The 16,603-nt window shown below is 32.7% G+C and overlaps 3 protein-coding genes across 3 annotated transcripts; 2 read left to right on the forward strand and 1 right to left on the reverse strand.

The window, feature by feature from the left end:
• Positions 1–280: 280 nt before the first annotated feature.
• Lamtor1 (Late endosomal/lysosomal adaptor, MAPK and MTOR activator 1) lies at positions 281–2,641 on the forward strand. Its single transcript, XM_064688798.1, has 5 exons — positions 281–509; positions 568–731; positions 793–926; positions 1,426–1,496; positions 2,227–2,641. Exons 1-5 carry the CDS (start codon positions 429–431, stop codon positions 2,317–2,319), a joined length of 543 nt encoding a protein of 180 aa, XP_064544868.1. The 5' UTR covers positions 281–428; the 3' UTR covers positions 2,320–2,641.
• Positions 2,642–3,012: 371 nt separating this feature from the next.
• LOC135432903 (dynein regulatory complex protein 11) lies at positions 3,013–7,404 on the forward strand. The gene is made up of 8 exons (XM_064688794.1): positions 3,013–3,789; positions 4,214–4,544; positions 4,749–5,038; positions 5,368–5,524; positions 5,649–5,912; positions 6,033–6,190; positions 6,268–6,851; positions 7,246–7,404. The coding sequence occupies exons 1-8, from the start codon at positions 3,054–3,056 to the stop codon at positions 7,345–7,347; spliced, it is 2,622 nt and encodes an 873-aa protein (XP_064544864.1). The 5' UTR covers positions 3,013–3,053; the 3' UTR covers positions 7,348–7,404.
• A 3,676-nt stretch (positions 7,405–11,080) lies between these two features.
• Positions 11,081–16,260, reverse strand: LOC135432939 (opioid-binding protein/cell adhesion molecule). The gene is made up of 8 exons (XM_064688845.1): positions 16,130–16,260; positions 14,193–14,268; positions 12,693–13,031; positions 12,365–12,634; positions 12,148–12,245; positions 11,781–12,083; positions 11,543–11,713; positions 11,081–11,330 (listed from the first exon to the last, which is right to left on the reverse strand). The coding sequence occupies exons 1-8, from the start codon at positions 16,130–16,132 to the stop codon at positions 11,166–11,168; spliced, it is 1,425 nt and encodes a 474-aa protein (XP_064544915.1). The 5' UTR covers positions 16,133–16,260; the 3' UTR covers positions 11,081–11,165.
• Positions 16,261–16,603: the final 343 nt, after the last annotated feature.

The following is a 16,603-nucleotide window of genomic DNA, read 5'->3' on the forward strand; positions in this document are numbered from 1 at the left end:
ACCATCATACTCTATTTCTGCTTAATCTTTGGGTGGTGAACTTGTACACAATATATTAAAATATTATCCAAATTTGTTTTTAAAATCAGCTGATTGGACGTGGAAGTGCATGTGTTCGTTTGAGATTTATCGATAATTGTGCGCAGTGCCATTAGAAATGTAAAATGTTATATGGGTACAAATAATGTGACAGTCAAATTTTAGTAGGATTATAAAATGTATTATTCATTATATTTTATACATATTATATTATGTTTTATATATTAACATCAAAATTGAGAGGCCGTACTATTTGACTTACGGGCAACCCTGGTCATGAAGGTCTTCGATTAGTGAATATGGGCGACCACATAATTTAATATTTGGGAGTGTCCCTATTGATAACTTTTTTCCATCACTGAAAAATTCTTAACAATAACAGTGCTAATATGGATTACGTTCGTTCAATTTTGGAATGCTTAGCATCTATTTGTAGTTGTTGGCACTGTACAGACGACCTAGGCAGCCAGGTAAGGTCATATATGTTTTAAGTTTTATGATCAGATATAAGTCAATTCTTTCTTTTAGGGCATTGAACCCAGTGAAAGGACTCATCTTCTTGCCGATTCTGTTAATCAAAGTCCAGCTTTGCGGCGAAGCAACTCTGCTGATCTGAGCAATGATTGTTCTCAGTCGCTACCAAAGAAAGACGACCAAAATGCCTTGTCCAGATTGGTGCAAAATACTGCAATGTACGTGCAACGCAAATATGTTTGCAAAGATGTTTTAATATTTAATCATAATGCCCTTTAGTAACATGATCAACGTTGGTGCGCTCGATTCTCACACATTGGAACACCAAGAGTACACGGATAGAATAAAACTGTACTCACAGCGTCTTCAGCAGCAGTGGAACAACATTCAACACCCTGGTGTGATGCCAAAAGGTTTGATATTCCAGTATTACTTATACAAAATGGCGAGAGAGCGTAAGATGATGAAACAAATTATTTTTAGTTTGGTCATTTGGTAATAAATGTGTTTAAAGAGAACGCAGAGAAAATTTGGCAAGATAGATAAATCAACAGGTTCCAGATAGTTTATTCACAGTTGTTGCTTGATGGTTCCAACGGTGAGGCCCAATTTTTCGGCTTCTATCTCTATCTATCGATTGCTCATAAGTGCGTGACACAAAATTTAATCTATTTTATTGTATACCAAAAAGCTCTGGCCCTTCGACCAGTTATACTACATACATAATTACAAAACTGTTTTAAAGGTAGATAAAACTAATGTAAGCAAATCTCATCTATACCATATGAGCCAGAGATTTAAACTAGGATTAGTTATTTATTTCGTGACAAGGGAATACACATAAATATATATTGTTGTTTTTTTTTTATATAATATAATGATTATTGCAATTAATGTTTGTTTTTATTTTAGGCCTTTTAAAAGATGTACCAAACCATCACACATGTTTGTCTAAAGCCATTTATCCAGATGATACAGCTCAGGTTAGTAAATCATGTATTCTCATTAATTTTTATCAATTTTTTAGGGTAATATGTGTAGATTTTAAAATTGGTTACTTAGATATCAATATATTTAACCATCAGACTGCAGTTGGTAATTTATATATTGGGTGTGTTGTGACGGGATATATTGCTCTTGAGCAGGACGAAAGCTAAGTCGTCCTAGCCATGTCCGATCCCGTCCTCTCGATAGCTATTAAAGCCAAAAACTCAAAATTTGAAATAATTTCGAATATAATACCCGTTTTTAAAAACGTTGCTCAAAAGTTATACACAGATTTGTATATACTTGTACCTTTTTTACTTCCTCTTCCCTCAAAAACTAAGAAAAAAAAGGCTATCTTCGAAGATTAAATACACTTGTAGATAGTTTGGTGAAAATATCTGTGTAAACAGAATATTTTGCCTTGCAAAGCCTCCCTTTTTGTCCGATTCTTCCTAAAGAGCTCTATAATATAAAAGTGCGATCTCAATAAAATTTGACTCATATATAAGCAGCATAGTGAAACTAATAAATGCCGGACTTGGTCAAGATAATTAGATTTACAACTTTTTCTCATGAGCTATATGATACAGTGGTCCAATGTTCATAACATTTTTCTTATATGGAAGAAGCATATTGAATCTATTAAATGAAGATATCTTGAAAAATTGATAAGTCCCGTAATCAGCTTTGTGATATTTATTATTATGCTTATTTCTTTATTTTCAGATGAGAATATTTATTGAGAAATCTCACGCTGGAGTATTAGGAATACAAATTGATCACAGAGAGGCGGTTGTTGTTCCGTTTCAAATCCCCTAAACAAAAACAACAAGATATAATTTAATGTTAAGATGTATTGTACTGTTAAAAATATAAATATTACCGCATACCGATTATTCTATTGTGGTTTATAAAAATGTCACACGAATTCGTTTAAGCCAATCGGTACTATGCAACAGCATATGATCGCGTTTGATACAAATATACATATACATATTGTACATTTTTCGAAGCTTCAAAAACAAAATGCTTTTGCTAGCAACGACCGCGCCCATGGAAAGCATACGAAGTAGTTGTGTATCGTGGCTAAAAAGTAAGTTGTATTGTAATATCTTAAAATATATTTCTATGTTGCATATTATTTGTTTTTATATATATAATTTCATAAGTTGTTTCTATTTCTAAGGCTCATAAGCATGCAATTTATTTGTTGGTGATATCAAGTTCCTTTTGAAAAATTTGAAGTAATTTCAACGTTATTCGGAATCAAGGAAGACTTTCGGATATTTCCACAGTGAGGCAGAGCAAGGAATAGTACTAGGTTAATCAAGATGGAATCTACACTGTCGAGATACAAATTTAAGGCAGATCTACCACTAATGATCCTTGTATTTTCAATCAATGTGAGTTACTTAATGGTTATAGACTTAAACTCTGATCAAGAGTGCTTTGTTACAAAAATTGCATACTTAACATATATTAGTCAAAATATTACATACATACATAAATTTTATGTTTCATATTAAGTTTTATGTTAATAACGTGCTTTTAAAATGTCTTTTGATTTAAATCACAAGTATTGGATATCTACTACAAAAGAAATCGGCCAACTTTTAAAAAAACAAAATCGCTTAAAAATAATTGAACCACCTGAGGATAAAGCAATATCGTTCAAAATATTTTCGGAGCTCTACGTCTTATATGTGGAACTTGTTAATAAACTCACTTTTATCTACTTTAACACATTTCAAGTGCAAAAACGGTCAGTGGTCAGAACGCTGGTCGAAAATGCCACCCAACAGCTGATGTTTCTTAAGGAGGAGCTAAAGGAAATGGAGTTAAGCGAATATATTTATTTAGACAAAGTATTAATTGCCAGAAAGCTTACGCCGCGCGATTTAATGATATGGCGGTCCCCGCAATTCTTATATCGCCGTCCATTAGATATTCAAAACATATTATCAGATAATAAACTGTATATGAACGATCAAGAAAAAGAAGAAAGTGATGCAAAGAGCTGGAGTAAAGTTGCAGAAGCAGTAGAAGTTGTACAAGCACACGAAAGAGCACGGCAAGCTCGTGTTTACAAGTCGAATATAAAATATGACAAAAAAAAGTTTCTAGAAGTTAAGCAGAGAAAAAAAGTTACCTATAGGTTTACTTTTAAGCCGAATCAAGCAATGAGCATACCTGTTAAAAGAACTTTATTCACCGCAGATTTTATTAAGACTGACGAAGCCTGTAACGATTTAAGAGATAAAAACGAAAATGATGAGGAGACCCATAATGGTAAATATTTTTAATCATGATCTTGACTAAAAAACATGTAAGAATGCTTAAGTCGGGAGTGCCTGACTAGAAGATACCCAAAACCCATCGGATCTGTTCTGGCGGGTAGACCCATTAGGATGTTTCTGGCCAGACTAGTGTTCAGCGAGCTTATTTATGGCATCCTTAGCCGATGCGTCTAACTCATCTGAGGAACTTATGTATATTCGATTAGCAGATAATTTCTGGGAAGACTGGAAGGCGCCCATGTAAAGGTAGACGGATGACGGGCTCTCGTTTCTTCCCGTTTCGGTGCCTTGCGCTACTTATGACGTAACTGCGCCTGTTACTTTTACTACTTTTTGTTCTCATCCACTAGTGGGTGGGAAAATTGCGATAATTCGTATCTCGAATGCTTATAAATACATTTTTCAATATATTTCAGAGAGTGAAATTGAGCGAATTAACCAGTTACGAGATAACGCGGCCCGTACTATTCAATCTTGGTGGAGAGCCTACAAAACCAAAAAAATTTATAAAATTAGGAAACAGTTTAAAAGGGAAATGCTGGGCATTAGAAAAACGCGAAGATTAAAGAGACCAAATCGGTTTGCAAATTCGGTTCTAGAGATGTATAAAAATGAACAAAAAAGAAGGAAACTTGACGAAGATTTTGAAAAACTAATTATGGACGAGCGAACACGCCTTCTTCAGATGCGCTCTCCTTGGATGATGGAAGACATTTCCGATCATATTCGAGCTTGGTTCCAGGAATTGTAAGTACATCTAAATAAGGGAATATTGTCCCTGCTGTGGTATGAGTACACATAAAAATGATTGAATAATGAATATAGGAGCTGTGCAAAGAAAGAACCAATTGATTTTACGGAGCTGGGTTAAGGTTTTTTCCTAGTCGGACACTCTCGACTAGAGCACTCTCACTGCCTTCTTGTAGCTAACGTTTTCTATCTGATCCACAGCTATGACAAAACGGGGAATTTTCACAACTATCCGGATCCTGTTAAAAAAGGTACAGTGTTAGTTGTCATCGATGAAACCATGACGCCCTTAGAGTTTCAGGAATCTCTCAACAAGAAACCAATGACAAAAGAAGAGATGAAGAAATTGCGTGATAAGAAAAAAGCGGAGAAAAGGAAAATAAGGAATAAAATAAAATCACAGAAAATGAAGGAAGCTAAGCGAAGATTGAAATTAAAGGCTGCCGGAATAATTGATGTTGGCTTTATACTTTCCGACAGCAAGCCAATAGGTATACCAAAAAGAATTATATATATTTATTTCTTAATACTCGTTGCAGAATAATTGAGCATTAGCTGACTATAAAGTAGACACAACTTATAGGGTTGTTTAACTGTAAATAACTAGATATAGAAGACTCTTGACTCTATCTTGACTCTCAAACTCCAATCACACCATAATTACCTTTCTTATTAGAATGCTGGAAGCTTTTCAAAGATTTTTGTCTATATTAAAACTAGAGACCCCAAAATTTGGAGATAAGCTTTCATCAAATATGACTCTTGAATCATACAATAAAGCAAATTTATTCTAATCTATTTTCACCTTTCTTTTTAACAGAAAAAATTGAAGCGACAATGAAGCAATTTTCAATTGATTGGCGAAATGTTGATGAATATCTAAATAAGAATCATGACCCAATTAAAAGTTGGGTGACCGAAGAACAATTAGATATAATACATCACGAATTGCGCGAGTTGGTAGATGAATATATGCGGTTAGTGAAATGTATCTGTTATATGCGAGAACATTTTGGCTTATTTAATTTTTGTTGTTGTATATTTTCTATCAGTTTATAATTTGCATCTCAACGCTAATAGAAAATGATCTCCTTTTTCTAGGGTTGAATATGAATTACTGAGAAAGGCTTTGGCTGATGATAAAAAACTTCCCTATAAGCCCGAAAAGGTTAAAAAGCCTAAGAAAAAAAAAGGAAAGAGGAAGAAGAAACCAGTGGATCCGACAGCAGACAGAACTCTGAGCTCATTGTATCATGAACTTAAAGATGAGGGTGTCATTGAGGAAGTTACTCATAGAGACTTTGATGAATTCATATCTGACTTCAATTTTACGGCGGATGACACGAGAGATGAAGACAACCTAACGTAAGACCTTTGCGGCGCTTGGTTGGGCGTACCTTCTAGTCGGGTCTAGGGTTGCCTCCTAAAAAATGAATATTCATGTCGTTTGCCCCCTTTAAACTATCCTCTCTCCTTTAATTTCAGCACTATTGGACCTGCAAAGGGAGACATTAAAATGGTTATCCAGGAGAGTATGCTGGGAATGAGCGAGTTTGATATAGCAAAACCAAAATCAATTTTACTCGTTGGACCACTCAACAGTGGAAAGAAATTGCTGTGCAATATCATTTCATCAGAGTTGGGTACGTTAACAATCTGTTTTTAGTTCTTGATTTGATGGATTGTTTGGGTACATTTATTATTGAATATATCATTTCAGATGCTGTTTTTATAAATCTTAGTCCAGAAAAAGTTTTAAAGCACGCTGATGACATGAATATGTTTCTACATATCGTTATGAAAGTCGCAAGGGAATTTCAACCTACTGTAATATATATTGAAGAAGCGCATCGCGTGTTTTTTAAAAAGGTACCGGCTGAACTAAAAGATAGTAGGCCAACACTTCTTGCCCCGTTTATTGGTAAAAAAATCTTAAAGCCAATTAAGAAGACCGACAAAATTGTACTTCTGGGCACAAGTAGTATGCCGTGGGCGGCCAAGCCACAGCTAAAGAAATCTTTCCAAAAAATATTGCTTATTCCAAAATGTGACTACGGTACCAGCTTCTTGCTTTGGTTGGAATTGATGACCGAAAATGCGGCGGATGATTTAGAAAGCTACACATACTCTGCGCTTGCGAGAGTTTTGCAAGCGTATAATTCCGGTGATATAACTAACAATATAGCTAACACATTAAATGTGGAAAGAAAAATGCGCCTTAAGTCTGAAGCATTGAATCCGCGGGAGTTTTTGGAATACTTTTTGACTGAATTGGATCCACCGCTTTTTCCGCCGGAGTTAAAGGTAAAAATCCCAACTAATTCAAAACTCAAACTAGTCAGGCATGCAAACATATTATATACATTTATGTTATTTATATTACTTCTTTTAAACATATTTTTGTAACATTCGATCGAAGCAAACGGGAAGACGTGATACTCACCATTTAAATTATATATAGACATTTACAGACTTACTAAAAATTTCGCCTTAAAATTTGAAAAATTATTGGAAAACGGTTTTATGAAACTTTTTCCATTACCATCCGATTGGGCTAAAACACATATTAAAAGATCTAGGTAAAATTTCATTTTGGGGTTAAGGGTAAATACAGATATTACTTGACACCAGTTCATACACTTGATAAACATTGCAACAGTAAATAAATTGTTGTGCTAATTTCGTTAATTCCTTTTAGATGATGGAGAAGTTTAACAAATGGTTTGGAAAATCAAATAAGTTTCAGAAAATGCGGCGCGCTATGATGGCTATAAAAGAAGCAAAGCAGAAGAAGAAATAAGCAAAAATTTTACATTTGATACGCAAGCTAGTATTAAAATGTTATCATTTAAAATTAGTTCGTTTGTTTTATTAAATTCAAAATCCCAAAAGCATCCTTAGATAAGATGCCCTAAGACTGTCAAGTAAAGCGAAAAGCTTGATTACTTTGCCAGAAGCGAATTTACGATCCTGGTCTTTACTTTACAAGACACCCTCGTTGGGGAATACATGATTGTAGAAAATGGCATCCCACTCAGTAGTAAAATTCTCCACAAGATTTTAATTGTTAGATCCAGGGGCAAGATTTCTTCTAAGTTAGAAGTTAGAAATTTTAAATTATGGATAAAGCCCCATTCATTAACTTATACATTAAATTATACATATTATTAATATTAAATAGACCCTGATTATTGCTTGTTAAAATGATATGATTTTTATTTATCAAACATTTACATCGACATTATTCTAGCAGTTGTATTTAATGTTTTTATATGTGTTTTGGCTATTTATTTGCTAGTGTAAGTAAATTTATTCCGTGCCTTAATTATATGAAGTATATGAACTATTAAGACATTGCTTAAGATATTTATATGGGTAGCGATCGTTTTTTTTTATTTGCTTACGACTATTCGTGTGTATTTCTAATTAAATTAATTATTGGTTAATATAGTTTTTAGGAATCAGACGGACAATTTAATTATCAGCTTATAAGTAAATGGTACTTATATAATACAATTAATAAGTACGTACAGCTATTGTTTTTAAATTATTTTTTATTTTATTTACGGAATAATTTACATTGAGATCGATGACTAGATCAGACTATGGTTAAACACAATGTACACAAATATCATTGAAATAAAGAATGTACCTAGATACATAAGTTGCTAAAATCGCTCTCTCTTCGCCATGTTCAAATGAGCTATGCTAATGTAATCTATATTGTATCTATATTCTCTTAGTTATACAAATTTTAAGCCTAGACTATTAAAATTTTATTCAAATATGCTATATTGACGGTTTCTACAAATTGCCTTAATTAATTTGCGTACTGCATGTCATACATTAAGTTTACAATTGCAAGTTTAAACTAGGGAATACAATTGAAAATTTTCTTTTTTTTTCTGTGAATTTAAGACGCACGACTATCATTTCCGTGGCCCTTAATTGCCTACATATGTGCTCTGGTGGCTTGCTGTTAGATTAAATACGTATATTAATGGTAAATGGAATATTATTTTGCAAGCCCCCTTTCTTACAAATTATTTTGTAAGCCAAAAAAATTATTTTTCCCTTATTTTTTTTAACGCGATCGAGCAAGTGTGCAAATTTGTTCGTTGCCAAATATAGTTTTATGTTAATGTCTTCTGGATATAAAAATAATAACATGCCCTCAATTTAGATATAATTTATAATTCTCGATCACACTGAAAAAAAGACTTGTGCATATTTATTATTAGTATATTTCTATACATTCGAGTATGCAAATACGTTAATACCTATGTATGTATGTATTCTTGAGCAGTGTTGTAAAGTGTGCAAAGGCTATGGCAAATGTCCACAGATTGAAATAATTATATTAAAATGGAAATGTGATTAGTAAAAAAAGGTCTTTATGTTTATGTAGATAAGGAATGGCAAAAAAAATAATGGTTTAAAAAAATTATGTTTAAACTTAAAAGAAGCATAGATTTATAACAAATGTAACACTATCTAATGCTGGACATCATTTTTGGTGGATTAGGTCCCCCAGAAAAAGAAAATTATTGGCTTTATTCTATACTAAACTAATTTCAAATAGTTTATCAAAAATTAATGGAAAGTTTTTTAAGAAATATATGTATTGAATTTGGTTTGCATTTGAAGAATGTCTTAGACCGAATACTTATAAACCAAATTTCACTGTATCTTGCATTATTAATTCGATTGAATACATACATACACAATATCATAATATCTTTGATATAATATTTTATTCTTTTATAAATGTGTTATTTATTTGATTCAAATTTTGTGTCGATTTTATATTTATTCGGGTTGTTTTAATTATACTACCGATTTCTGGGTCTTTGTTTTTGAAAATGTCTATGTACAGTGTGAGCCGAATCAGATGATTCATCTGTTTTTGCTCCCCTTAAGGACGAATACTCCTTGGTGTCAACGTCTAATTCTGTTATATTTTCGATAATTCGTATATTGGACATCAAACTCAATGTCACTTTATATTTTGCGTTTGTCTTCTTTGAGTTTTATCTCTGAACCTTTTACTAGTTTGATGTTCTAAGTGAATATTCTTATGCATAGATTGTTCTTTATATGATATATTATATATGGTCACATAAACAGTAATGTTTCTAAAGGGCTGCCTAAATTGCTGGACACCTGTACAACTTTTCAACTTACAATAAAATCATATCATATACATGCGTATATTTACTATGTAGTTCCATTATAGAAATAAATTTAACAGGTGCATAAAATGCTGCCTGAACACTGACGCAAAGGTAGAACAAACGAATGATGACTGGATAATTAAGGATAGAAGTTAATCTCGTACAATACACAATGTCTGTCTTAGCGTTAACTAGTGTTTGGCTTATTGCGGCAGTGTGTCAGCAGCATAAGGCAAATATTTATATTTAATTAGTTTTACTCTCAATTTCAGTACAATTTCCGATTTACCTTGAATTGTTTAGAAAATATCATGCTTTTGATTTCGACTTAGGCTATTTCCATTTTAACGGAGTTTTAATACTTTTTACGTACAACATGTCTGTATTTTACTCGTGGAAACAGGTGAAACAAGATGGCCCACATATGCATACTTGTATATATTATTATATTCATATTTATTTGGGACTTTTACACGACCAAATGAGATATCTCTTAGTCTAGCATACTCGATAGAGCTTACTTTTAAGTAACAGAAAATTTATGAAAATTATAGAATTGGAAAAATGTCGGACTAAAGCAAATCGATTTATTGCACATATGTAAATGCATTAAATTAATTTAATTTATAGTCTATAAATCTTTAGTAAAATTATTAAGCATGGTGATAGTGTGATGTTAAAATTGTAAAGTAAAATTACGTATAATATTATTTAAATAAATGTATAGACCATAAAGTAAATTTAAGTTTGCATACTATTTGGTTGTTTAGTTTGCGTTCTAAAATTTAGATTACACTGAAAATGAGAGCTTGACTGACTCTAAGAGGTACATTTTTGTTGATATTGCCTATCATTGAAATTAATTTGCTGCGACTAAAACATTTTGCTTATTATACTCGATCTACCAACCAGTCTAGGCTGTTTGTTTTAATCTAACATAAATGCCTGTGGGCACTGTGGGATAATTATATCTTGTTTTAAAAAAAGCCAAGTTTTTTTATATATCAAATCTACTGATATAATAATATTAAAATTATTGATTAGTTATATTTATAAATTTACACTTAGAGAATTTAATAACCTTCTAATGTTTATGATTTCCTTTTTTTCTTTTTAAAGCATAGACTGATATATAAATATATTAACAAAAACAATTCTAATGATTCAGTTAAAATCAAATGAATATTATTAATATATTTTAATGCTTATTCGTATTTACATAACTTGATGAATCTATTTTGTGATACACTTTTTTTTTTACTTTTTGTTTTTAGTAAATAAAATAAAATTGGAATCATAAATAGCGTAACAATTGAAATTTGTTATTTTATACTTCTTATATGAACATAATTTTTAATATCTACTCAATTTTATAAATATGTACATATTCTAAATACATAGTAAGGCACCTTTGAACTTATATTTGCAAATAAGTAAACATTTCTTAAATAATAATTTTAAATGCTAATATTAAAATAACATAGGGTAATATTATTACATCCATGGTCATTGATAATCGATTGCAACTGGAAATTCCCATCTTGTATTCCATATCGATGTCGAGAAGAAGATCATGATTTCGAGTATAAAACTGATGAATGTCGCTGATCTAAAAGGATTATTTTATTTTGCTTATTTATAAGTTTATTCTCCGAATAGTATTAATATTATTAAGATTAAATTATATTTTTTATTAAAATTGTTATTGTTATTAACCTTGTTTAACCTTAACCTTTCAGATTTCACACTTTTATTACCCAACCATACATTGAAGTCTTATTATCCAACTTCGGCATGGAAATGGAAAAGTTGTGTACTCACCTCATTCCATCCGTATTTGTTTTTGGCTTGAACAATTGCTTCGTAGACAGCATTATGTTCCAAATTTCTTACAACGTAGGACATTAGGAAATGTGTGCCGTCTGTCCGGATCGGGATAGGCTTAATATGATATTCATGCCATTTACCAGGATGTTGGTATGTTTCATTCATCTGCAATATTTTATACAAGCATATATACATCTCATTGCATATATCAGGGCGGGATTTTGAATATTACCAAGAGCCGTCGATACAAAAGTTTTATTTCATCCAAGGGCGGTATTGACTCTATTGTCCAAGTCAAGTTGTAATGATCGAGAAAGCCACTTAGAGCTGGCGAAATAAAATCAGCTGGCCCCGGACGCCCCGAGACCTCAATATATTTCTTCGTTCTTCCTAAAGCATTATCGGCAACGCAACTGTAATTCCCAAAGTCAGTTTGTTGAAAATTTCGAATAATAAGACTGTATCTGTCATCATGCGGATACATGGAACGCCGGTCAGTTGGATCCAATAGGAAAGAGTTTTGATACCATAGCATCTAGTCAATTGAAACAAGAGTTTTTTTTTTAAATATAACATAAATTATACATGGTACAACTTACTTCAGAGTTGACATCCCCGTGAACCACACAAACGAGCTCTATATCATATCCTTCGGCGGCATGCACCCATGCTTTCTCCACCGTTATTTCTGGGGGTGCTTTAATGGAAATTAAATGAATATTTAATACACTTTAAAGCAAGTAAAACGGTTCTAATCGGGCTTCTTGTCTGGCCACTCAGCTGGTTTAAGAGTTAGATGCATATAGATAAACTTACATAAGATTGTCAGCTGAATATCCATTGAGACGCGTTCCTTGACCCCATTGTCAGCGGAACATTGATATGTTCCCGCGTGATGTCTGTCCACATTTTCCAAGATCAATGTTGAGCTGTCTGATAAATGGGTGGGTCCAGAATAGACGTCCTTCTTGAACCAGTATATTGTGGGAACCGGATTGCCAGACGCCTTACACTCCAATGTTACTGTGCTTCCTTTGCGTGCCGTCACTTGACCATTATGCGGAAGTGCTCTCAATGTTGGTGGAACTAAAACGAAAATTATGTTATATTTTGAAATATATGTAAATTGATAATTGTCAAATACCCAATATTTCAACCGTGTGGACCTGATCCCGATTCTCTTGGTCCCCAAGTTGGCAAATGTAGTCGCCGGCATCTTGAGTTTTAACGCCGACAATCTGTAAATTGTAGTCTCCGCCAATTTTAAATCTTTGGTCTCTTGTAATTTTTAAATGTCCAGCAGTCAGAACTGAGGACCCCTTCCGCCATAGCAATACGTATGACCCAAGATTTTGCACTTTGCACGGCAATTCAATTGTTTCGCCAACTATAACCTTGTACAGGTGACCCCTTGACAAAAATTTCGGTGCTGTTGTGGGAGCTTCATTTTCTGGCAATATAAAAGATCCATCTGAAACAGACACTAAAGTAATTTTGATCAAGATATAATTAGTTTTGTATTTCTTTCCACATTATTAACGTCGTTGTACATATTTAATTAATATAAAGTAAGGCCATTACATGGACACCAATAACTGCTCCGTTTACGGAACTGTTTCTTTCTCTTGCCTTTTTGGGCGTGATATCCTCACATCCTCTGACAGAGGATGTAGAATTATAAAGAGGACTTAAAACCCAGACTATAAAAACCAGATGCAGAATCTCGAAACCGGGTAAGACGCATCGTTCGACTTCAGAATTGCATTGACTTGTCAGGTTTACTTTAATTACATACGCTATGGGGATTCACGGAGGTGCTCCACTGTGAAACCAATAGATAAGATGTCCCTAGTCATAGACGTTCCCAGGCGATTTCGAGAAGTTTACGCACTGGTATACGGATAGTTTTATTTCTACACATATGTCCCTCCTCCCACAAGTCCCATTCGTTTGAGGGGCACTTTTCTAGACATCCTAAGCTATACTCCAGCCTTATATATCTCGAAATGTTTCAAGTATGTGCAAAATTGTATCAACCTCTGACTTTCATATCATGTAGCTCCTCTGGGATCTGAATTTTTTTTATAGGCGTTTTATTAATTTATAAGCTCGCTAAAATTCTGCAAGCTCCTTATATATTCGTTTTATGGAAGATATCTATTCTTTCTTATTAAGCTTTTTAGAGAGTTAAAATTTTAGTTAAAAGTGTAACACAAAAATAAAGACAGCTCCGACCTTATAAAATATATATATATTCCTTATAAGTATCAACAGCCTAATCAATATGATATGAAATCTCAGAAATTTTAGAATTTCAGGCTTAGCTGCATTTAAGAACAATTAATCCCACAATCTTGCAACATTTTTAAAGCGAACAAGATATTGTTATCCAAAACAGTCAAATATATTTAACCTGAGCCAGCTAAACGAACATATCTATGCTAAATTGAAATCAAATCAAAACTCAATCATCTCTAAACCTTTTTTAACGGGTGCATCCTGCATCCATAGGTTTCTCTGTTAAGTTTTACAAAATTGACAATAAATAACAAATAAGATTGTTCTAGTCGGGAGTGATTAGGATCAGAGTTGAGGAATCTTAATCCGAAATGATAATTCATTTCGGCAAACTTTATGTACTTACCTCTAAGCGAAATCGTAAACGCTAAAATACAAATATAGAATTGCATAGTCTGCCACTTTTTGCAAAAGTATGTAATCTGTAAAAGAACAAAAGAATGTATATTTTATTTAATATTTAATTTTTACCTTCCCAAAACTGGGGAATGGTGGGTTAATTCAAAAGAAACAGGATTTCGATATGGATTTGTATCGATCCCATGGAAAAGCGGCAAGTTATCGATTAGTTAAAACAAGCTCGTATTACGCAGCACAATGAGGATCTACGTTCAAAATTTAAGGTCTCTAGCTCTTATTGTCTTCGAGATCCTCAAGTGCATGGACATGTGTAGCTAGATCGACTCGGCTGTAGAAGCTGTTCAAGAATATTTATACTTCATGGGGTGGAAGGTGCCTCCTTCTGTCTCTTACATATATTTACACACAACAATTATTTCCCTTTTACTCATTTTCAATGGGTTCTGGGCTTAAAAATAAGATAATAGCCGATCGGAACAATTTAACTGTCGCGCATAACACCTTTGAGTCTCGTTTCCCACACAGAAGATTGTAAAGGTGAAATGTGCCTTTTACTTTTAATTTGAACCTTTAAGAATAAATTTAAGGTGTAGGGAAATGAAACTTTCACCGACAGGAGTGGAGTTTCCGAAAATTGTGAAACACGTGAATTTCCATCAGTTTCCACAATAAATTTAATGCTAATCGAATGTTAACAAAAAGGTTTCCTAGGATTTCCACAGTTGTGCGTGGGAAAGCGGTGAAACGCATGATAATTTAAATTTTTTGTTGAGCTTTAGAGCTGAGTTTGTTGCCAAAAACGTTTCAAATTAATTTTCAAAAAGATATATATTCAACATTTCTAATATTAAATGATTAAATTAATTGACGAAATCAATTAGTGGGATTATGTATATCTTACACATAAGCGTGTTCCGAAATGTTTAATGTTTCGATTATTATTAATACAGACTGCGCATCATATCTAACAATAAATTTATTTTTTATTGTTGAAACTGCCTTTAAGGACCCTAAGGTCATTCCGAATCCTATGTGTATACATTCAACCGAATCAAAAACGGACAATTAGTTAAGAGCTCCTATTAGAGAAGGTCTTAATAAAGTCAAGTGCTTAGGATTTTATCTTGCCTAACACATTAATTTTGATCCGATTATATTAAAGTTTGGTATACGTGTGAACATATATATAAACAAAGTCGGGCAATAATCATACATATTTATTCTATATTTTTAGACCGGTTAAAGCCAGCAGCAAAAGGTGTTAAAGCTGAATATTTGCATACATGAATGTATGAATGTATGAATAGTATGAATATACACCGCACTTATATACACTTACAACTATATACATACATATTTCGTATATCACTGCATCTGTTCTCACTTGTTCCTTACATACATATGTATGTATGTCTGCCTATCATAGGACGAATGAATATGTAGGGAAGGACATTGTATACATATGTACGTAATGTATGTAGATACACGTGATGTATAGCTTTTTCTATATAAACCGTTTGTTCGAAGTATATAAACTAAATTTTATACATCTTATAATACAGATTTTTATTCAATTAAATTTGAGTCAATTTTGCAATGGGGCATATAAATCCACCTACATATGTATATACGAATATGTACTTTGGAAAATACAATTAGATGTACATACATACATACAAAATCTTGCAAAACTATGTACATATGTATTTACTTGAAATTACATGTTGTTCAATGAAGTAAAATCTTACATACATATGTATATATGCACGTATTTGTCAATTAAACATGAATGAATGCAAAAAATTGTAAGTAAATGGATATTTTTGTATCTATATGCATAATTTCACAGTACCTTTATTCGTATATGCATACATACATGCATGTAAGAACTTTTTGACGTCTAATTGTTGGATTACGACTTACCATATTGATGTTCTTCCAAAAAACGGACTTTTTATTCCATTCACAAATCTTCCGTTTTGCTTTTTTTCACACCAATTTTAATATATTCTTATTATAAAGTAAACAACAATCTTTATCAGTTATAAAATAGACCAAAGTTTCGGGCTGACAAGTATAATTGTATTTATCCTTAACATTTTCAGACGCACTGCGCAAGCCCAACTTTGAAACGCTTTTACCTCCAAAGCTTTGAGAGAGCTTCACACGAATGACTTGTATTGTTGACTGCATGGCTTTATTAAAACAACTAAAAAATAGTATGCAGACGATACTCGACTATAAGATACCCTATATACGTTTTTTATGTACTTGATTAAGTATTAACTGACTCGGATTCCATGGGAACTATCGGAAAAAAAGTGGGCTTTAACTAAAATAAGTTAAGAAGGTGCCTAAATAGGATTTATTCAACTCGGGTTAGGTCAGGTTAGCTTA

The sequence above is a fragment of the Drosophila montana genome, unplaced genomic scaffold, assembly GCF_035044405.1.
Source record: "Drosophila montana isolate Dmon_TW-CO22-7 unplaced genomic scaffold, ASM3504440v1 contig_3216_1, whole genome shotgun sequence".
Classification (NCBI taxonomy): Eukaryota; Metazoa; Arthropoda; class Insecta; order Diptera; family Drosophilidae; genus Drosophila; species Drosophila montana.